This window comes from Diabrotica virgifera, chromosome 2 (genome assembly GCF_917563875.1).
Source record: "Diabrotica virgifera virgifera chromosome 2, PGI_DIABVI_V3a".
NCBI classification, from domain to species: domain Eukaryota; kingdom Metazoa; phylum Arthropoda; class Insecta; order Coleoptera; family Chrysomelidae; genus Diabrotica; species Diabrotica virgifera.
The window spans coordinates 24596884-24621561 of record NC_065444.1 but is presented as its reverse complement, the minus strand read 5'-3'; the positions used below and the strand labels follow the sequence as shown (position 1 = coordinate 24621561).

At 32.4% G+C, this 24678-nt stretch overlaps 1 protein-coding gene across 5 annotated transcripts in view; it reads right to left on the bottom strand.

The window, feature by feature from the left end:
* The window catches only part of LOC114326196 (sialin), a 192507-nt gene that overhangs the window by 83739 nt on the left and 84090 nt on the right, over positions 1-24678 (bottom strand). Inside the window, exon 1 of one of the 5 annotated variants that reach the window (XM_050643465.1) lies at positions 20154-20301. The exons of the other annotated variants lie outside the window; for them this stretch is intronic. Coding sequence (XP_050499422.1) covers positions 20154-20184 — 31 coding nt within the window. The 5' untranslated portion in view covers positions 20185-20301. Of the gene's footprint in view, positions 1-20153; positions 20302-24678 lie in introns of those variants that run through there. 5 annotated transcript variants of the gene reach the window in all.

Below are 24678 nucleotides of genomic sequence, written 5' to 3'. Positions count from 1 at the left end.
GCAAAACAAAACATGTTTTTGTATTTTTTGGGCCATTCTAAGCAAAAAATGATTTTATAATTTTTTTCGTAGGATGCATAGTTTTCGACATAAACGCGGTTGAACTTTCAAAAAATCGGAAAATTGTAATTTTTGAACCCGAATAACTTTTGATTGAAAAATAAAATAGCAATTCTGCTTAACGCATTTGAAAGTTCAAGTCCAATTCTATCAATTTTGATTACTTTCATTGCTAAAAATTAATTTTTTTATTGTTAAACAAAGCTATAAACACATAGTGATTGAATGATGTTTTCAATGCATTTCTCATTTGAAATCGAACGAGTAGGCGCGCATACATACAATTTCTACGTAGATTAAGTACATTAAAACGCATGCATTGGGCACGGGAAACACTATCTGTTTATGGCTTTGTTTAACAAATAAAAACTTAATTTTTAGCAATGCAAATAATCAAAACCGATATAATTTTACTTGAACTTTCGAATGCAGTAAGCAGAATTGCTATGTTATTTTTTAATCAAAAGTTATTTGGGTTCAAAAATTGCGATTTTTCGATTTTTTGAAAGTTCAACCGCGTTTATGTCGAAAACTATGCATCCTACGAAAAAACTTGTAAAATCATTTTTGCTTAGAATGGCCCAAAAAACACAAAAAAATGTTTTGTTTTGCGAAAAATCGCTGTTATGTGATTCCTCAAGTTCTTTGTTTATAACAATCTTATCGACAACCGGATCGGCTGTTACCCAAAAAATTCGTGTTCTACGGGTCAAAATACATAAAAAAAACTTGGGCAAGTCCATCTGAATTAAGGAGGCCGTTGTACCCCCCCTGGCGACAGGACTAAGGCCCGGTACTTTATGTCTCCGTTAACAGCCGGTTAGTTAACCGGGGTTTAATCGGGACCTCTTTAGGGTCTCTTGCGTTGTAATAAATGCAATTATAATTATTATTATACTTATTTATTACTATAATAACACTTGTAATTGCATTTAATACAACGCAAGAGACCCTAAAGAGGTCCCGATTAAACCCCCGTTAACTAACCGGCTGTTAACGGGGACATAAAGTACCGGGCCTAATTGTATCAAATCTACTATTTAATGAATTTGACCAATTATTCTAAAAAAAATAATATTTTAAACGCTGTTTTTGGATCTTGAAATGTCTCTTTTCTATGTTCATAATCGAAAAATTTTGGTTTATATTTTTGTCTCACGATATTTAATGAAGGAAAACCTTGTTCATCAGCTGCCAGTTTTCCAGCTTGGGCAATTATTCCTTCAACAACATTTTCATCTCCGTAATTTTTTTGGTCATTGGCATGGTACAGTTGATTTCACATTCAGATTAAAGTGTAATGTATGTGTTAAGTAAATGTCTTGTTACTTGAGTAAAGTCGACTTCATTGTCTTTACAAAGAGGCGCTAACTGGATCCCAACGTCTGCACTTCCTTCACCGATCCCACAAGGATAGAAATTATTTCTATTAACTGATTTTTAATAAAGAAAAATTTGATACTCAGCTGGGATTCACAACTCACAACCCTTGGGTCCAAAGGTCGGGTCTCTTACCATTGAGCCACACAGGGCCGGCGATAACGGGCCTGCAAGTGATGCACTGCAGGCGGGCGCCAAAATGAGCGTTTTGCTGTTGGTGTTATACAGTTTAGAAATAAATATAAAGGTACATATTATTTTTATATTACAATCTTTGCCTTTTTATAGCATGTAGTATTTATCAAATTGGGTGTTTCAATTAAATTATTAAAAAATCTATTTAATCCAAAATCCAACCTATCCACCGTCAAAATTTATTTTTCAAAATTTGAATTTCTCGTCTCAAAAAACCCCAATGGCAAATTTTTATGAAATTATTGTAATTTCAAAAATCCACGAAAGTTTCAAATCTGGACAGAATATTACAACCCAACAAGTTTTGACCTGTAAACAAATTTTTACAATATACGAATAAGTACTGCAAAATAGGTATTCCGAAATTATACTGTCTTAAAAAATAGTAAATTATTAACACCAAATATAAAATAAGATTTTAATTATTTTTTCACTAATAACACAATATTTTTCTTAGTTTTGAAATTTCTCCAGATACTCGTTAAAAATATCAAATTAAAATTGTATAAAAAATGAATATCTCGTTAAAATAAATATTTCTTATTTGCCAAACCTTCGGTTTGGCGCCCTTGTGGGGCTGCGCCCGCGTGAGTCGCACGCGTTGCACGACCGGTTACGGGGGCCCTGGTCTTTCTATTGGGAACCGTCTCTCGCCGTCCTTACTACTCTATTTGTTGGCATTCTGCGTATGTGATTGTTTCATTCTAATATTCTGTTTCTTACCCAATTATTAATGTTATCCACCTGGCATCTTCGTCGTATATCTGTACTTCTACCTCTGCCCCATAGTGTATTACCATCGATTTTCATATCCGCTGTTTGGAGCAATCTTTTTGTCCTCTCTTGTGTCAGGTCGTGTTTCTGCCGTGTATGTCAGTCATTATTGGTCTGATGACTATTTTGTAAATTCTGCCTTTCATTTTTTTGCGATAATTTTATTTCTCCATATTGTGCCATTCAGGCAACCTGCGGCTCTGTTTGTTCTAGTACCTTGATCCTTCACTTCGGTTTCGAGCTTTTCGTAGCTAAGTATTGTGATGCCTACATATTTAAACTCCATCACTTGTATTATTATCTGACCCTCCAGCTCCAATTTACATATTATTGGATCTCCTTTTATAACCATGCATTTTGTCTTTTTTGGGGAAATTAATATGTTAAATTTTCTGGCGGTTATATTAAATTGGTGCAACATACTTTGTAAATCATCTTTACTCTGAGAGATTAGTATTGCATCGTCTGCATATCAGATTATTTGAAGTTGTTTTTCTCCCATTTGCTATTCTTTCAGTTTTGGACTTACATAATTTTGAAAATTATTAACTTTTTTCAAAAAAGTTTATTGATTTTATTAAGCTGCAAGGATTGTGATGGATAGTGAAGCACAGCACGACCACTGAAATCAAGATTTTTCCATGAGCTTTGTGAAAAATTGGGTGTCAGGCATATTAGCCCAGTAAATGACCGTTTTGGAGTGTAAATTTCGGGGGCAACTCCGAATTGCATGAAAATTTGGATTTAGGTTCTACTTACCCTCCACTTCAAAGTTGAATTTGTGCCGTTGGTTGCTTTTACCTGGGGGGTTGCAGGCACCCCTTCTCGCGGGGTGAAAAACGCGTGTCTAAAATAAGCCCGGAAATAGATAAACTGACAGATTATAAGCATCTTTCGTTTTATAAAGTTTTTTACGTAAGTCAATACTTTTTGAGTTATTCGCGATTGAAAATGTTGATTTTTCGACAAAAAAAACTACGTTTTCAGACGGTTTTTCGCAAATACCTCAAAAAGTAAATATTTTATCGAAAAAAATATTCCTATCAAAACTGTAGCTTATAAAAAAACGAAAAAAATGTTGTATCAGTAAAGTCTAAAAATTGAGTAAAAGCAAAGTTGTAGCTCATGGTAAATACGTTCTTATTCGTCTTATTCCAAATAAAATAATTCAACGCGAAATCACCGAAAAATGAAGCACTTTTCAGGAAAAGCTTATTAACATTTGTAAAGCATCTAAAAAAAAGCTTTACATTTATTTTTTACAAAAGTTTCTAGCATAAAAAAATAACCGAGTTACACTGAAAAAAAAAGTTGCCCCCTTTTTTTGGTAAAAAAATCGTGAAAACCTCCCTCTATTTATCACCCTAAATAAAATTAATCGTAAACGCTTTACCATTTATTTTAACTGTATGTGTATTGTTTATATGATCTATAAGTTTGATTGGTTTAAAGTGCATATTTTTGAAAAAAATTGGTTTTATGGTAAACAAAATTTTTCTAAAAATTTGTTGAAAAATTTACTTTTTTCAAAATAACTGAGAAATTATTAGTGATAAGAAAAATCTTAAAGAGTAAAGAAATGTAGGTTTTGCTATTATAAATATGATAGTTTTATTTTGTTTTTCCGTGAGACAAGAATTGGTTAAGATATGGCTGTTCAAAATTTTCATACACTCGTGATTATAGTGACCCGTTCAAGATTTTTCAACTACAGCCCTTTCAAAAATAAGCACTTTAAACCGGCGAGACTGACAGATCATATAAAAATAGATAAGTAAGTAAATTGTTTGTAAAGCGGTAGCGATTAATTTCATTTGGGGAGTTAAACACGGGGAGATTTTCATGATTTGTTTACCAAAAAAAAGAGGGCCAACTTTATTTTGAGCGTAACTCGCTTATTTTTAATGCTAGAAACTTTTGTAAACAATTAAAATAAAGCATTCTATAAACACTTTAAAAAACTTCGAAAGGGTTTTTCCCGAAAAGTGCTTAATTTTTCGGTGATTTCACCTTGAAATATTCGATTTGGAATTAGACGAATAAGAACGTATTTTCATGAGCTACAACTTTGTTTTTACTTGATTGATAGACTTTACTGATGATACACCATTTTTTCGGTTTTTTATAAGCTACACTTCTGCTAAGATATCTTTTTCGATTAAATATTTACTTTTTGAGTTATTTGCGAAAAACCGTCTGAAAACGTAGTTTTTTTGTCGAAAAATACACATTTTTAATTGCAGATAACTCGAAAAGTATTGACTTACATAAAAAACATTATAGAACAAAAAATGCTTAAAATCAGTCAATTTATCCATTTCCGGTCTTATCTTGAACGTATGTTTTTTTCACCCCCTAGAAGGGGTGACTGTCACCCCCCAAGTAAAAGCAACCAACGGCACAATTTCAACTTTGAAGTGGAGGGTAAGTAGAACCTAAATCCAAATTTTCATGTAATTCGGAGTTGCCCCTGAAAATTACACGGTATCGCCGTATTTCCCGTTCATTTACTGGGCTATATCTAGTCGAGGAAATGAAACTGAAAAAATGGCAAAACCTCGCAATTTTTTCGTCCATCATCGAGTTGTACAAAAATTTGGGATTAAGCTCATTTCAGCCTCTAGTTCATTTTCTATATTGAGCCGTTGTACGCTTTTGGTTTTTTAAGGGTGAAAACTACCCCTAATTGTAAAAAATTATAAAATAACATTTTAAACTTTAATATTATCAACATTTGGTTCTTATTAGTTACATAATGATTGTTTTATGCTTTAAGATATAATAGGTATCATAATATTTCAACCCTTACAACCACCCTTGTTGGAGCTATATATAAAAAATTGACATATCCTAAAAGAAAAATTTCGGCTTGCATCGATTTACATAAAAATTTGAGATTAGGATTATCTCACCCTGTACTTCATATTCTATATCATGCTCAAGGGTGTTGATTATTTTTAGGGGTGTAAACTAGGTACCCCTTATTGTCAAAAATTATATACAAACATTGTAAACTTTAATATGGGTAAAATTTGGTTTTGACTGGTTAAATAATGATTGTTTTATGCTAAAGGATATAATATCATATTACAACCCTTAAAAACCACCCTTAATAACATTGCAATTTTTATAAGTAGATAATTTAATAGATCTATACAGAAAAAAAAGTAGAATTAAAGAATTACAAAAACATCTATTTACAAAAAAATACGACGAATTTACAAATATGTACGAATACAAATACAAATAGTTTTTTAGTCATCTTCCAGTATACGAATTAGTTCTGTGGTATTACGTACATTGAAAATGCTCTATAAGAGGACTATTCAAATTTTTCGAAAAAAAAATCGTTTTATAAACATAGCTCCTTTATTTTTGGCGATAAAAAGTTTTTTCAAAAACGATTTTGTAGGATTTTTGAAGAGCTATAAGACTATGTAAATTAAATTCCATAGGATCCCTTAGTTTTTAATTGGGGTGGGTTTAAAAGGCTTGATAATGGGGTGTTTGCTCGTAAATAGAGATTTTAAACAGCTATATCTCGCCAACTATTCACTGTAATGAAGTGACATTTAGTGGTGTATCATTTTTTTCGTATCTCTAGTATTTTCGGAGATATTTTGAAGAAAATGGTGACAAATACGAAATTGCAAAAAATCAATTTTTCTTTAAACTCCAATTTTTCTAAAATTAGGCCTTTCAAATGGGTCAAACTTCTTAAGTGTATTTATAATACAAATACAGGGTGTCCCGAAAAGATTGGTCATAAATTATACCACACATTCTGCGGTCAAAAATAGTTCGATTGAACCTAATTTACCTTAGTACAAATGTGCTCATAAAAAAAGTTACAGCCCTTTGAAGTTACAAAATGAAAATCGATTTTTTTCAATATATCGAAAACTATTAGAGATTTTTTATTGAAAATTGACATGTATCATTCTTATGGCAGTAACATCTTAAAACAAAATTATAGTGAAGTTTGTCCACCCCATAGAAATTTTATGGGGGTTTTGTTCCCTTAAACCCCCCCCATACTTTTTTATACGTTCCAATTAATTTATGATTGTGATATCATTAGTTAAACACAACGTTTTTAAAACTTTTTTGCCTCTTAGTATTTTTTCAATAAGTCAGTTTTTATCGAGATGCGGCTTCTTTTTTCATATATTTACATAAAAATTTTATGGGGGTTTTGTTCCTTTAAACCCCCCAAATGTGTGTGTACGTTCCAATTACACTATTATTGTGGTACCGTTAGTTAAACACAGTGTTTTTAAAACTTTTTTGTCTCCTAGTCTTTTTTTGACAAATCACCTTTTATCGAGATATGGCTTCTTGTTCAAAATATACCTAAAAATGTAAATTATAAATACATTTTCAGATTAACAGGTCTCTATTTATAATCGTACTTAACCATATAAAAATATGTGGTGGATTCGACAAATATTCAAAATAGGTCGATAAACACTGACTTATCAAAAAAGTACTAAGAGGCAAAAAAGTTTTAAAAACATTTTGTTTAACTAATGGTGTCGCAATAATAATTTAATTGGAACGTACACAAAAGTTTGGGGGGGTTTAAAGGAACAAAACCCCCTTAAAATTTTTATGAGGTGCACAAATTTCACTTTAATTTTTTTTTAAGACGCTGCTGCCATAAGAATACCACATGTTAATTTTCAATGAAAAATCTCGAAGGGTTTTCGATATATGAAAAAAAATCGATTTTCATTTTGTAACTTCAAAGGGCTGTAACTTTTTTTGTGTGCACTATTGTATATAGGTAAGTGAGGTTCAATCAACATATTTTTGACCCGAGAATCTGTGGTATAATTTATGACCATTCTTTTCGGGACACCCTGTATAAAAGGAATTACAGAAAGGTGAAGACCAATTTTTAATTAGGAGGGTAGTTAGGGGGTTGTTTTCACTGATTTTTTCATAGAGAAAAGCAGGTACCAACCTTTTTTTGATCACAAGTCACTTAAGTTTTAAGCTAGAAACTTTTTGTTTTTTTCTTTTGAAAGGTCTAATTGTATCCTTGAAAAAAGATTATCAAAGTTTTCCTCGAAAAATGCAAAGTTTTGGCGTTATTTGGCTTTGTCAAATAACAAGACGTTAAAAGCTAACCTTTAACATGCCGTATCTCGGTTTTTATTGGTCGTAAAAATATTAATTAATTAAAATTATAAATGTCCCGAAAAAAAAACGTATTAAAAACTGTTTAAAGTAATAATTTCTTGAATAATAAATTGCTATAAAAAATAAATAAATACGTATTTATCGATACATAACTAATATCACCTTGTTGCTACATACACATAGAGCAGTGGCGGATTAATATTTATGCCAATGAAAGAGATGTCCTTGAAGATACCTGGGCATAATGAGGATAAAATTCTTTTATCCTCTTTTTATCCTTTTTTTTTTGTACGAAAAAAACTAAATTCCTGATTGTACTCTGTAATAATTGGAAAAAAGTTCCTTTTAATCATTATGACATCCATAGCAAGTCAAGATTTAAAACTAAGTGTAAATTTTCAGTTGGCATTGATACTATAACGAAGAATAATAATATACAGAATCCATCAACACAACAAATCGAAGGAAAAAAAAGCAAGTTGTAACTTCTAGCTTTCTACTTTAGTTACCTGCTTTCTAATGTTCTGAAAATTATCTCTAATAGGATGTATAACACAGTGGCCTAAGGCCTAACCAGTATAACCCCCTCCCCTACCCACTTATATGTACTTTGAGCTCTATACGCTCTTATCTGGGTATACTCCATACAACCCAGAGACCTTCCAGTAGTTGTAACTTATAACCCCCCTAGGATCATCCTGATTACGCCGTTGGCATAACAAGGCCTTATAGCCCAATAAATGACCGTTTTGGAGTGTAATTTCCAGGGGCAACTCCGAATTGCATGAAAATTTTGATTTAGGGTCTACTTACCCTCCACTTCAAAGTAGAATTTGTGCCGTTGGTTGCTTTTACTTGGGGGGTGACATTTACCCCTTCTCGGGGGTGAAAAACGCGTGTTTAAAATAAGGCCGGAAATGGATAAATTGACTTATTTTAAGCACCTTTTGTTCTATAAAGTTTTTTACGTAAGTCAATACTTTTCGAGTTATTCGCGATTTAAAATGTTGATTTTTCGACAAAAACACTACGTTTTCAGACCGTTTTTCCCAAATAACTCAAAAAGTAAATACTTTGCCGAAAAAAATATTTTTAGCAAAAGTGTAGCCTATAAAAAAACGAAAAAAATGGTGTACCAGTAAAGTCTACAAATTGAGTAGAAGCAAAGTTGTAGCTCATAAAAAATACGTTTTTATTCGTCTAATTCCAAATCGAATAATTCAACGCGAAATCACCGAAGAAAGAAGCGTTTTTCGGGAAAACTTTATTAACATTTTTAAAGTATCGAAAAAAAGCTTATTATTTGTTTTTTACAAAAGTTTACAGCATCAAAAATAAACGAGTTACACTGAAAAAGAAGTTAGCCCCTTGTTTTTGGTAAAAAAAATCGTGAAAACCTCCCTCTATTTAGCACCCTAAATGAAATAAATCGTTTGGCTTTACCATCTATTTTAACTGTATGTGTATTGTTTATATGATCTGTAAGTTTGATTGGTTTGAAGTGCTTATTTTTGAAAACATTTGGTTTTATAGTAAAAAAAAATTTTCAAAAAATTTTTGAAAATTTTTATTTTTTCAAAATAACTTAAAAACTATTAGTGGTAAGAAAAATCTTAAAGAGTAAAAAAATGTAGGTTTTGCTATTATAAATATGCTAGTTGCATTTTATTTCTTTGTAAGACAAAAGTTGGTTAAGATATGGCTGTTCAAAATTTGCATACACTCGTGATTAGTGGCCTATTCAAGCTTTCTCAATTATAACCCTTTCAAAAATAAACACTTTAAACCGGTGAGACTGACAGATCATATAAAAAATAGATAGGTAAGTAAATTGTTTGTAAAGCGGTAGCGATTAATTTCATTTGGGGAGCTAAACACGGCGAGATTTTCATGATTTTTTACAAAAAAAAAGAGGGCCAACTTTATTTTAAGCGTAACTCGCCGCTTATTTCTAATGCTAAAACTTTTGTTAATAATTAAAACAAAGCTTTTTATAATCACTTTAAAAAAGTTTAAATGGGTTTTTCCCGAAAAGTGTTTAATTTTTCGATGATTTCACCTTGAAATATTAGATTTGGAATTAGACGAATAAGAACGTATTTTTCATGAGCTACAACTTTGTTTTTATTTGATTGATAGACTTTACTGATACGCCATTTTCTTGGGATTTTTATCAGCTACACTTTTTCTAAAAATATTTTTTTCGATAAAATATTTACTTTTTGAGTTATTTGCGAAAAACCGTCTGGAAACGTAGTTTTTTTTTGTCGAAAAATCAACATTTTTAATGGCGAATAACTCGAAAAGTATTGACTTAAGTTAAAAAACTCTATAGAACAAAAGTTGCTTAAAATCAGTCAATTTATCCATTTGCGGTCTTATCTTGAACGTATGTTTTTTCACCCCCGAGAAGGGGTGACTGTCACCCCCCAAGTAAAAGCAGCCAACAGCACAATTTCAACTTTGAAGTGAAGGGTAAGTAGAACCTAAATCCAAATTTTCATGCAATTCCGAGTTGCCCCTGAAAATTACACGGTATCGCCGAATTTCCCGTTCATTTACTGGGCTATTAAATCTGGATGTTCGAGTAATGATGCGGTTTTTGGACGTCCGGTAAACCATAGAATAATTTTTAGAATGTAACGTTACGGCATAGAGTATTGTTTTATTGATCTACAAAAGACATTTGATAGTGTGGAACTTAAAGACGTCACTCTTAAATTTATAAAAACGAAATACCGATAGATATTATTTAAAAAGTTATAAACCATATATAGCAGAAGCAAATACCCATGATTAAACTATCCACAAATTAACAAAGTCTGTACCGATCGAGAGAAGCATACGTCAAGGTGACTCATTAAACCCTCTTTTGTTTAACCACCTCCTGCTCATTCCTTAAGCCGTTGTAAGGGCCTGGTGACACTTTAAATATTGTTCGCTTGTTGTTTCCATCGGCTGAGATTCTGTGTCAGATGGACAGCTTCAAATAGGGATTTTCCCACCAAAGTCTTTATTTGGTCTATCCATTATATTAGAGATGTTCCTCTTGGTCATCGGCCTTCTACCTTTCATGGTCCCCGTTCTTCTGACTATGTGGCTCGCTTTAGTTTTTTTACACTTTAACCACCATGTGTACCAAATATGGACATACTAATACTTTTGCATAGTCTATGTGACAATAACTGCACCTAAGCAACTGTTACGTGTGCTGTTACTATTAACTGAAAAATATTAGTCCAGAGAAATAAGATTTTTCTGGTGACACATCCCCCTCCAGGTCGAAACCAAATTTTTTGGAGGTATGGACATCTATATTAATAATCTATATTGTTTCCTGCAGCCGATTTTGATGATATACATAGGTATAAACAAAGGAAGATCAAAAAACGGCAAATTTTCGCTTTTTTCGTCTATTACTAAAAAGTGTGGCATTCTAAACAAAGGTCCTAGCCGGGTAAGATGGTGAAAAGTGCCCCCAGCTCGATTTAAATGCCATATAAGCCACTTTTTAGCACATATAGAGGAACTCACTTTCTGAAATTTTTAGCCCCCTAGGTGGTCACGTGACCCCCCTAGAGCCTAATTAGGCTTTTTATGTTCTTATTTTTTATCTCAGCCGCATCAAGAGCCAGCCAAAAACTTTATTTAAAAAAGTTGTAAGTTTCAAAAAGATCTATATGAAAAAAAAAATTTTTATTTTTTTGGCGGGAAATTCGAATTTTTAGAACAATTTTAAACTTTTAAATAACTCTGAAAAAAAACTAAGACACTCGTTTTTACTAAAATCAATTATAATGTGTATTTTTGCACAATCTTTCACCCTGAATTTTTTCAGATTTTTAAAATTGGTGAAACGTACCTTTAAAAATTAAAAACCGCATTTTTTGGGGTTTTTTTTCGTTTTTTGATATAATTTTATACATATTTTTCAAAAAATTTAACACCGTCACTAGAATAGGTAAAAAACTGAAAAATAATTGGGGTTTGCTTAATAAAAAATTTTTGTAACGCCATCCGTTTTCAAGATACAGGGCGTTGAAGAAAACAAAATTTTACATATTTTTTACGATTTTCCCGAAACTACTGGCAACATTGTAATAAAACTTGGCAGGTTTTAAGAGGTAGTTATTGTGCATGTTTTGACATACAATTAACGATCTGATATTCATCATTGGCGCGCATAGGGCTAATGGTCTGAACTTTTCAAAGAAAAAAAGATAGTACGCCACTGACATATTTCAAATTAACAATCATTTTTGAATTCCTACTTCAATTTGCAATAAAAAATCTATCATCTCATTTTTTCACACGACGCGCCGTTTTGCTGCAAAAAATAAAATATCTTAACGCTTCCACAGTATTTGAATTAATTTTGATAATGGATGTAATACCAGTTTATTATGTAGATGTAGAAACTACTAGAAGTTCGAATACTTTGTAAAGGTTAAGATCTTTTATTTTTTGAATAAAAATGGCGCGTCGTATGAAAAAATAAGAAGATACATTTTTTGTCACAAATTGAACGAGGAATTCAAAAACGATTGTTAATTTGAAATATGTCAGTGGCGTACTATCTTTATTCTTTAAAAAGTTCAGACCATTACCCCTATGCGCGCCAATGATGAATATCAAATCCTTAATTGTATGTCAAAACATGCACAATAACTACCTCTTAAAACTTGCCAAGTTTTATTACAATGTTGCCAGTAGTTTCGGGAAAATCGTAAAAAATATGTAAAATTTTGTTTTCTTCAACGCCCTGTATCTTGAAAATGGATGGCGTTACAAAAATTTTTTATTAAGCAAACCACAATTATTTTTCAGTTTTTTACCTATTCTAGTGACGGTGTTAAATTTTTTGAAAAATATGTAAAAATTGTATCAAAAAACGAAAAAAAAAACCGAAAAAATGCAGGGTGAAAGATTGTGCAAAAATACACATTATAATTGATTTTCGTAAAAACGAGTGTCTTAGTTTTTTTTTTCAGAGTTATTTAAAAGTTTAAAATTGTTCTAAAAATTCGAATTTTCCGCCAAAAAAATAAAAAAAAAATTTTCATATAGAACTTTTTGAAACTTACAACTTTTTTAAATAAAGTTTTTGGCTAGCTGTTGATGCGGCTGAGATAAAAAATAAAAACATAAAAAGCCTAATTAGGCTCTAGGGGGGTCACGTGACCACCTAGGGGGCTAAAAATTTCAGAAAGTGAGTTCCTCTATATGTGCTAAAAAGTGGCCTATATGAAATTTAAATCGAGCTGGGGGCACTTTTCACCATCTTACCCGGCTAGGCCCTTTGAGAATAATACATAAACTCATAAATCATATAAAAAACTTCAATATAGCGTTCACTGAATATGTCTATCCTTATTTGTTGCTTAGAAAATTGCAAAATAAATCATAAATTTTGAGATTTTATAAATGTTCATAACTTATGTAAAAATTAAGTTAGAACCTTCTTATTACACGGAATGCTGAGACTTCTTGTTCTTAAATTATATTTTAAATTTTAAAGCAATTGGTCAAATAGTTTAAAAGTTATTTAATTTGTTTATACCAAATTCATTTTTTTTGCAATACTATAAGTCAGAAAATTATGAGGTTACAGTAATACGGACAGTTTATGAAAAAACATTCATACTATTAACTTAATTAAAAAAATGACAAAAAGTAATTTTAAACAGTGTAAAATTATTTTGCAAAAACATGTCGATTTTTTTGCTTACTTATAAACAATTAAAATAACTTTTTAACCGTTACCCGTAGAAAAATTATTTTTTCATATTTAGAAAGACATTTATACACATTTAGAAAGAAAAACAATTGTCCTAGGGCAATTAGGGAAGAAGTTAGCCCCCCTGTTTTATTAATTCACATGTTCTTGCAAAATAATTTTGCAATATTTAGAATTATTTTTTGTCATTTTTTTTAATTAAATTAATAGTGTAAATATTCTTCTTTCATAAACTATCCAAAGTATTACCGTAACTTTATCATTTTCTGACTTATAGTGTTGCAAAAAAAATTAATTTGGGATAAACAAATTAAATAACTTTTAAACTATTTGACCAATTGCTTTGAAATTTAGGGTATGATTTAAGCACCAGAAGTCTCAGCATTCAGTGTAATAAGAAGGTTCTAAGTTAATGTTTACATAAGTTATAAATATTTATAAAAACTCAAAATTTATGACCTAATTTGCAATTTTCTAAGCAACCAATAAGAATAGACATATTCAGCGAACGCCATATTGAAGTTTTTTATACGATTTATGAGTTTCTTACTCTCAAAGGGCCTAGCCGGGTAAGATGGTGAAAAGTGCCCCCAAGTGTACCCAATCTAAATTCCATATAGGCCACTTTTTAGCACATATATAGGAACTCAATTTCTGAAATTTTTAGCCCCCTAGGTGGTCACGTGACCCCCCTAGAGCCTAATTAGGCTTTTTATGTTTTTATTTTTTATCTCAGTTTCTCAACAGAAAGTTGTAAGTTTCAAAAAGATCTATATGAAAAATTTTTTTTTATTTTTTTGGCGGGAAATTCGAATTTTTAGAACAATTTTAAACTTTTAAATAAATCTGAAAAAAAAACTAAGACACTCGTTTTTACGAAAATTAATTATAATGTGTATTTTTGCACAATCTTTCACCCTGAATTTTTTCAGATTTTTAAAATTGGTGAAACGTACCTTTAAAAATAAAAAACCGCATTTTTTCGGTTTTTTTTCGTTTTTTTTGATACAATTTTATACATATTTTTCAAAAAATTTAACACCTTCACTAGAATAGGTAAAAAACTGAAAAATAATTGGGATTTGCTTCATAAAAATTTTTTGTAACGCCATCCATTTTCAAGATACAGGGCGTTGAAAAAACAAAATTTTACATATTTTTTACGATTTTGCCGAAACTACTGGCAACATTGTAATAAAACTTGTAATAGTACATTGCAAACTTGCAATAGTAATTGTAATAATACAACTAAGGATTTAATATTCATCATTGGCGCGCATAGGGGTAATGGTCTGAACTTTTCAAAGAAAAAAAGATAGTACGCCACTGACATATTTCAAATTAACAATCATTTTTGAATTCCTCGTTCAATTTGCAATAAAAAATCTATGGTAAAAAATCTATTTTTAAACTATGGTATACAGCCAACTATTGGGATTTTCCCATTGATTTTTTTTTTAATCTATCTTCTCATTTTTTCATACGACGCGCTGTTTTGCTGCAAAAAATAAAATATCTTAACGCTTCCAAAGTATTCGAATTAATTTTGATAATGGATGTATGAGTTTATTAGTATGTAGATGTAGAAACTACTAGAAGTTCGAATACTTTGTAAGGGTTAAGATCTTTTATTTTTTGAATAAAAATGGCGCGTCGTATGAAAAAATAAGAAGATACATTTTTTGTCACAAATTGAACGAGAAATTAAAAAACGATTGTTAATTTGAAATATGTCAGTGGCGTACTATCTTTATTCTTTGAAAAGTTCAGACCATTACCCCTATGCGAGCCAATGATGAATATCAAATCATTAATTGTATGTCAAAATATGCACAATAACCAGCTCTTAAATCCCGCCAAGTTTTATTACAATGTTGCCAGTAGTTTCAGCAAAATCGTAAAAAATGTGTAAAATTTTGTTTTCTTCAACGCCCTGTATTTTGAAAATGGATGGCTTTACAAAAAATTTTTATTAAGCAAACCCCAATTATTTTTCAGTTTTTTACCTATTCTAGTGACAGTGTTACCTTTTTTAAAAAATAATGTATAAAATTGTTTCAAAATACGAAAAAAAACTGAAAAAATGCGGTTTTTTATTTTTAAAGGTACGTTTCACCAATTTTAAAAGTCTGCAAAATTCAGAGTGAAAGATTGTGCAAAAATACACATTATAATTAATTTTCGTAAAAACGAGTGTCTTAGTTTTTTTTTCAGAGCCATTTAAAAGTTTAAAATTGTTCTAAAAATTCGAATTTCCCGCCAAAAAATTTAAAAAAATTTTTTTCTTATAGATCATTTTGGAACTTACAACTTTTTTTAATAAATTTTTTGGCTAGCTCTTGATGCGCCTGAAATAAAAAATAAAAACATAAAAAGCCTAATTAGGCTCTAGGGGGGTCACGTGACCACCTAGGGGGCTAAAAATTTCAGAAAGTGAGTTCCTCTATATGTGCTAAAAATTGGCCTATATGGAATTTAAATCGAGCTGGGGGCACTTTTCACCATCTTACCCGGCTAGGCCCTTTGTTTAAAATGCTTAACTTTTTGGTAATAGACGAAAAAAGCGAAAATTTACCGTTTTTTGATATTCATTTGTTTATAACTATGTATATCATCACCATCGGCTGCAGGAAACATATGTTATTATCATAGACGTCCATACTACTCAAAAAAATTGGTTTCGGCCTGGAGGGCGTTGTGTTACCAACAGGATATTTTTTTCCTTATTTCTCTGAACTATATAGAGGTTGGGGGGTAAAGGTAAGCCAAAATGCATCGGTCCATAAAGTGGTAATGAGCAAAATAACTGTAGATTCATGTTTTGAAGCCTTCGATCTTACTTCTATCGATTTTTTTAGAGTCCATGTTTAAGCTGCATATTTATGTAGCACTGGGAAAATAAGGGCACTGACCAACCTGAGCTTAGTATTTCTTGTTATTGTTTGATCCTTCCATATCTTAATTAATTCAGCTATTGCGATTCGGGGTATTCCTAGTCTACGCTTGATTTCTACCAAGTTATGGTTACTGTTAGGTTATCAATGAGCCCAAGTATACAAATCTGTCTACTACTTCCTAATTCGCCACTTGGTGTACGTGCCGTAGATTATTATTTGCCTTATCGACGATAATTATTTTTGTTTTTTCCGGTGTTGATATGAAGTCCGAACTCTTTGTTTATCCTTATCCGGCTCAGTCGTTCAGTGATGGTAATCATTTCGATAAATTGGAAGTATGTCGCTCGGGATAGAGATCGATGGAAGGAGTAGGGAGAGGCCCATGTCCAACACTGCTGGGAGCAAGAGAATAATATTAGAACTCCAAAATTCAACACTGGAGAACCTACAAAGGTAGACATACGACCAAGAGGAATACCACGACATTCCAAAATAGTCGGAACAAATGTTCAGGATAGAGATAGATGGAAGGAGTTAGGAGAGACCTACATCCAAAATCTGATGATAGAACGCTAAGAAGAAAAAAAAAAGAAAGGTAAAGTTTTCAATCCTAATAGCAACATTAGTAATATTGAAAAATATTAAAAACATTACTAAAAGATTTTTAAATTGAAAACTTATTGGTTTCCCTGGTGACACTTCCAAGGCTTCTACAATTTGCAAGCCAAATGGATGCTGCAGTGAAGACAAAGGGAAGGAATTCTACACTATGCAATTCACATCCCCCGTCTGCAGCTCGGTAAAGTTCCAACGGAAAATGCACCTGGTTACTCTACGGAGTAATACGACTATAAAATAAAAATGTACACCATTTTTATTCAGTTGCAATGCGAAGGCAAAACAATCTTATTTTTCACTTAGAATAGGGAGCGCAGTTTAGCACTCTGAATCGACGATTTTCGACTCTTATTGGAGTCATCATCGGAGAGGCCTAGGCCTGCTGCTCTCTGCTCGAAGTGACCAAACCATGAAAGTTTATCCCCACATTGCAACTGACGTGTATGGATTAGGTGACTAGCGTCATCTGGCAATTGAAAGGTATGGCGCTAGTCACCTAATCCATGCACGTCAGTTGCAATGTGGGGATAAACTTTCATGGTTGGTCACTTCGAGTAAAGAGCAGCACGCCTAGGCCTCTCCGATGATGACTCCAATAAGAGTCGATGACAAGTTAAGGCTCAATAGAGCAGCACGACAATTAAAGGAACTACTAAAACAACTAAAAAATAACAGCGTTCAAGAATACCTAGAAAATTTAACGCCGTCAGATGCCAGCGATTATGCGCTATGGAAGGCTACAAAAAAATTAAAACAGCAACATCGTCATACCCCACCAATTAGAAAATCCAACGGAACATGGGCCAGAACAAACAATGAAAAGGCAGAAACTTTCGGCAAATACCTAGAAGAAGTTTTCAAACCTATACCAGCTACTGCAACAAATAACGATCAAGAAATTTACAATTTCCTACAGAACCAAACCCCGACAGGAGAAAACACACTACACGTTTCACCCAAAGAAGTTCAAAACATAATCAACAATAATCTAATAAAAAAGAAAGCACCTGGCTATGACTTAATCACAGGTGAGGTAATTAAAAATCTACCTACCAAAGCAATTAAAATGCTAACTCAATTGTGTAATGCGGTACTAAGGCTAACACACTTCCCAATCCAATGGAAAATTGCGGAAATTATCCTGATACAAAAATTAGGAAAACCTCCAAATGAGCCCACTTCATATCGACCAATTAGTTTAATGCCAGTAATGTCTAAGACCATGGAAAAAATAATAGAAAAAAGACTTCTACAAATACTAACAGACAGAAATATGATACCCGACCACCAATTTGGCTTTAGGAAAGAGCATGGTACCGTCGAACAAGTTCACAGAGTGGTCAACGTTATAAATGAAACATTTGAAGAAAAAAGTTAATGTTCAGCAGCATTCCTCGATGTTAGCCAGGCTTTTGATAAAGTTTGGCATCAAGGACTGTTGTATAAACTGAAAAAGAACTTACCAGAAGAACTATATACACTCCTTAAGTCGTATTTATCAGAAAGATACTTTCGAGTGAAGTTTGAGTCAGCCTTTACAAAACTATATCCCATCAGAGTTCAGGGGTACCGCAAGGAAGCGTTCTGGGACCACAACTGTATCTGATTTACACAGCAGACTTACCCACAAATCGTGATACAACGACCACCACCTTTGCAGACGATACTGCAATCCTAGCAGTACACAAAAATCCCGTCGAAGCTGCTGCAAAACTCCAGAGAGTATTAAATCAAATAAATACATGGGCACAAAATTGGAGAATTAAATTGAATGAACAAAAATAAAACCATATTGTTTTTACAAAATGTCACGGTGAATCACCTACAGTAACAATAAATAATAAGGTAATTCCCTCAGTTACCTCTGTAAAATATCTGGGCATGCACTTGGACAGGGGATTAACCTGGAGAACCCATATATGGAACAAACGGAAACAACTGGGCATAAAATTTAGTAAGCATTATTGGCTTCTAGGGCGTAAGTCTAAGCTCACGACAAGAAATAAACTGCTAGTCTACAACACAATATTCAAATCAGTCTGGGCATATGGTCTGCAGCTCTGGGAACAGCATCCAAGTCGAATGTATCCATAATTGAGAGATTCCAGTCCAAGGTGTTACGTTAAATAATCGATGCTCCGTGGTTTGTTACTAACAGGGATATTTACAATGATCTGGAAACGAAAACCGTCAGTGAAGTGATAGTGGAGTTAAGTGCAAAATACATCGTACGTCTTGAAAGCCACGCGAATGTGCTTGCAATTAATTTGTTAGACAACAGTCAGGAAACAAAACGGTTAAAGAGACAGACACCATTAGATTTACCGCACAGACATTAATATTGTTACAGTAGCTAAGTTAATATATTATGTAATACAGTAATTTAATATTATCTCTATAGAGATGTGTGGCGCTGGTCACAATCTCTTTATGTCATTATTTCTCAGATAAAATGTGCCTATTGTTATATGTTATAACAGATTGCATATAAACAAAAAAAAATAAGAGTCGAAAATCGTCGATTCAGAGTGCTGGACTGCGCTCCCTATTCTAAGTGAAAAATAATATTGTTTTGCCTTCGCATTGCAACTGAATAAAAATGGTATACATTTTTATTTTATATTAGTATTACTCCTTTACAGTAACTTGGTCCATTTTCCGTTGGAACTTTACCAAGCTGCAGGCGGGGGTTGTGAATTGCAACGTTTAGAATTCCTTCCTTTTGTCTTTACTGCAGCATCCATCTGGCTTGCAAATTTTAGAAGCCTTGGAGGTATCACCAGGGAAATGGAGCAATAAGTTTTCAATTTAAAAATCTTTTAGTAATGTGTTTAATATTTTTCAATATTACTAATGTTGCTATTAGGATTGAAAACTTTACCTTTCAATTGCCAGATGACGCTAGTCATCTAATCCATACACGTCAGTTGCAATGTGGGGATAAACTTTCATGGTTGGTCACTTCGAGTAGAGAACAGCAGGCCTAGGCCTCTTCGATGATGACTCCAGTAAGAGTCGAAAATCGACGATTCAGAGTGCTGGACTGCGCTCCCTATTCTAAGTGAAAAATAAGATTGTTTTTCGCATTGCAATTGAATAAAAATGGTATACATTTCTATTAAAAAAAAAAGAAGTTAAAACAGCAAAAGATACATTACCATATAGTCAGAGAACGAGAAGGCCACGAAAAATGGAAAAATACGGTGGTAGTCAGAACACTCAATAAAAAGGCTTAAAAAGATGGAACAAGTACAAGACTATCAAGGAAATAAATAGAATCTCACACATAAATAAAATCTAACACACAGTGGAATTATAAATATAAAGCTAGTAGCAAAATTAATTACCAAAATATCTGCAAATAGTCCTTGTACCCATTTCAATGGCTTTGGTAATTGTTTTGGTATTAACACTTCACTTCTCACTAATTAAGTCAATCGAAATAATGCACCTTGTATCAAAAGCACACGTACTACTAACAAAAAGAGTCAGTGTCTTGCAAATTTATAAATATAGGAACTGATTAAACCGTAATCTTCATATTTAATACAACGTCAGCTAATCTGAATACGATTACAATGGAAAATATGTCTACGACAAGCAAGGGTTCCGACATATTTATGAATAATTAAATGTTCAAGGTGCCATAAACTACTCTGTAAACTTGACCCGAATATGATCAAATGCAAGGACATGAAAGATTAAATATATCACATAGAATGCATTCATTGAGTCACTGATACTCCTTCAGAATTCAATTTGAATCATATTGAAAATTACAACTGAAAATAGTTGTTTCCACGATACAAAATTTGTTTACTAAACTTATAGACTAAGAGCCGCTATAGGTGAAATTTCTTAATCATTTTAGGCACGACGGGACCCTATAACTTGAATAGTAGAACCTAAAAGAAGACGTTTGAGCACTGTGCCTTCACTTTTCAGTGGCACATGCGTCTACAGTGGCGCATTAAACTTTCCACTTATGGACGGGATACATAAATTAAGAAATACCCTCCCTCATTACCAGAATTTATTTTTTTTTTCATTTTTTTTAGTTCTATATAAGGTTCATCGTAATTTTAACCCACCACCCCCTTCTCCCTGTCCCCACCATCAAAAACTTTATTTTTCGATTTTATTTTTTTTTTTTTGGTGGGATACAATCAATTTTAAAATTTCAAAAAATTCACACGAATAGTTAAGGCTTTTATAAAACACGTCTATTTTTTATAGACCTGTAGGTTGAGTGTACATAACCTCAAAAAAATTTTTTTTTGGAAAAAAGTATATAACTTTTTTTTGGGGATAGCTACAGATCTAATTTTTTTCAGATTTTCAGAATTTCAGAAAAATCTGAAAAAATTAAAAATGTAGTGTTTGATAAAACACACAATATTAAGAAAAAATTAGACCTGCAGCTATTCCTCAAACAAAGTTATACCCTTTTTTGAAAAAAAAATTTCTTTTCATTTTTTGAGGTTATGTACACTCTACCTATGGGTCTATAAAAAATAGGAATGTTTTATAAAAGCCTCAGCTATGCGTGTGAATTTTTTGAAATTTTAAAATTGATTGCATCCCACCAAAAAAAAATAAAAACGAAAAATGAAGTTTTTGATGGTGGGGGCAGGGGGAAGGGGGTGGTGGGTTAAAATTACGCTGAATCCTATGTGTTAATCACATACAACTTAAAAAAAATAAAAAAAATTAATTCTGTTAGTAAGGGAGGGTAACTTTTAACTTATTTATCCCGTCCATAAGTGGAAAGTTTGATGCGCCACTGTCGACACATGTGTCACTGAAAAGTGACGGCACAGTGTTTAAACGTTTTATTTTAGGTTCTACTATTTAAGTTATAGGGTCCCATCGTGCCTAAAATTATTAAGAAATTTCACCTATACCGGCTCTTAGTCTATTAGTACATATACTTATTTTGATGCAAAAGCACTATTAGTCTGGGAGGTAGTATCAAATTTTTACGGTGATTTTGGCACGGATTCTATGAATTTATTTTGGTGGTTACTACTTGTTTGATAACGAAAATGTCTGTCAGCTGGCGCGACTCCAGGACTTTTAGGCAAAAAACAATAATTATGAAAGTAGATGGAAAGATCCCTACAACTTATATGTCAAATATGCATCCCCATTTATCTATCCATATGGCAAGAAACCAGATCGGACAGAGATCTTCAAAACTATAATATGGTCGCCCAAAAGGAAGCGAAAGTAGCAGTAGCAAAAGCTAAAGCAGAAGCGTATTCAAACCTATACGATCAACTTGATACCAGGGAAGGCGAAGCAAAGATATATAAAATAGAAAAACTGAGAGCAAAGAAAGCAAGATCAGATTAGAATAAAATACTAATTCACGAAAAGGATGTCAAAAAGAGATGGAGAAAGTATTTTGACAGTTTATTAAATGAAGAATTTGACAGACAGCCTGTGGAGTTAACGGAGACAGTAACAGCAATGGTTACCAGAATAACAAACGAGGAAGTGGCTCAAGCGCTTCAAAAAATAAAGAAAGGAAAAGCAGTCGAACCAGATGATATTCCTGGGGAAGTATGGAGAGCATTGGGAGAGACAGGAATAAGTTGGCTAGCAGGTCTATTTAATAGAATTATGGAAGTTGGACAAATGCCAGACGAATGGAGAAGTAGTATATTAGTACCTGTCTACAAAAACAAGGGAGACATACAACAATGTACAAACTACAGGGCTATAAAACTATTTAGCCACACCATGAAAATATGGGAGAGAGTAATTGATAGACGGATACGTGAAGAAACCGAAATATCCGATAATCAATTTGGCATTATGCAGGGAAAATAAAAAACAGATGCAATTTTCATTGTAAGGCAACTGATGGAAAAATACAGGAATAAAGAGACCAACGCTCATGTGGTATTCATTGATCTTGAGAAAGCATATGATAGAGTTCCTCGGGAGATTCTGTGGTGGCACCCAATAAGAAAGGAGTCCCTGGCGAATATGTAAGAGATAAGGATCTCAAATATTTTTTACATAACATAATCGATGATCCTCTTATACCGTAAGGTGTCGAGGTGTCTTCTTTACTCGTTATTCTCTGCGAACTTATGCCACTTTTTTCGGTCCCTAGCTAATTCTTTGGCTTGTTGCCACGGTTTTCCTCTATTCTACAATATTTACATCACACTGGTATTCCACGTTTTCCTTGGTCGGTCTCTCCTGTTTTTCCCTATCGGCCTCGCTTCCCATGTCATTTTAACCTGTCTGCCGTCGTTCATTCTAAATAAGTGCCCAGTCCATTTTTATTTCTTTTCATGAATTTTTACCTTTAATGACTTTACTTTTAATTCTCTTCTAATATATTCGCTACGTCTTTTATCGGTTCTCCTAGCTCCCACGACTTTTCTTAAATACCTCATTTCCGCGGCCTGCAATCTCTTTTCTTGTTTTTCGTTCAATACCCAATTCTCTGCTCCATATGTAGTGATAGGTAAGTAAATTGTTTTAAATATTATCATTTTGGTTTTCCTTGTTATTTCTTTTTTATTTAAGAAGTTTTTATACAGCGAATGATATGTTCTTGTGGCTGCTTTTATCCTATTTCCAATTTCGTCTTCTTGTGTTCCCTTCTTATTGAAAATTATTCCAAAGTATTTAAATGTATCTACTTGTTCTATTTTTTTTAGTTTTTTAATATTTAGGTTAACATGTTTCTTGGATATTGCCATTACTTTTGTTTTTTCCATATTAATTATTAGATTGTAATTTTTTAATTCTGCCTCCCAGATTCTTATGTTCTCCTCCAGAACTCTTTCAGTTCTTGCCACAAAAACAATATTATCTGCAAATACACTGGCTTCGATTTTTAGTTGTTGCAGGTTTCTGTATCCTATGGTATATTTTTTTGTTTTTGGCCAGCACTTTTTAATTACTTCGTCTTTTACACAGAAAAACAGTAGGGGGCTCAATACCGCTCCTTGTCTGACTCCGTCGTTATTCGTAAATTTGCTGGAAATAAGATTGCCTGTTCTTACCTGATTTATGGTATTGCAATACAAACTCTGGATTGTGGTTATCAGTTCCATATCCACTTCCTTATTTGACAAGCTCTGCCATATTCCCTCTCTGCTCACCATGTCAAATATTTTTTAATATTTCCTAATGTGTCTTTTTATTTTGAGCAGTACTATTTTTTTAAACTTTGTACGAGTGTAAAATTATTTCATTTTTTAGTCAATATCGAAAATTTCCCTTAAATTCAAAATAATACCTCTACATATTATCAACTAAAGAAATGTAATATATAACTTGCATCATTTTGCGTGATGAGAAAATAACTAACCTGTTTGCTAACTCTGAAAACTTCAAGGAGGCATAATTGTGTTAAATAATTAAACTTGACATGATTTGTAATTTACGGGAACTTGCATTTACTTATCCGTGTATCGATTCTTTAAATAATACATCAGTCATACGATCAATACAAATAACAACCATAAAGGATATAATATGAATATTTTGGCGGAACAACCAAATCATGTTTCCTATAAAAATATGTCTTTCAGTTGTAAGAGAATAGTATCATCATCTTCATCACCGTCATACTCATCATCTATTATCTCTTTTATTTTCCTTTGTTAGTACATATTTGTTCTAAATATTACAATAAAAGAACGGAAAGAGCTCCTGAAAGAAAATAAAAAAGGAAATGAGAGAATTCAGTAAGTAGATAAAAGAAAACATTCAGAAATATCAAGAAGACTATAGAGAAAAAGTTACAGAGAAAAACCGAGGCCTTAAATTCACGAGCTCAAAACTGGGAAAGAGAATCATACATAATATCCATAAAAAATCAACAAGGATAAATCCAAAATAAGC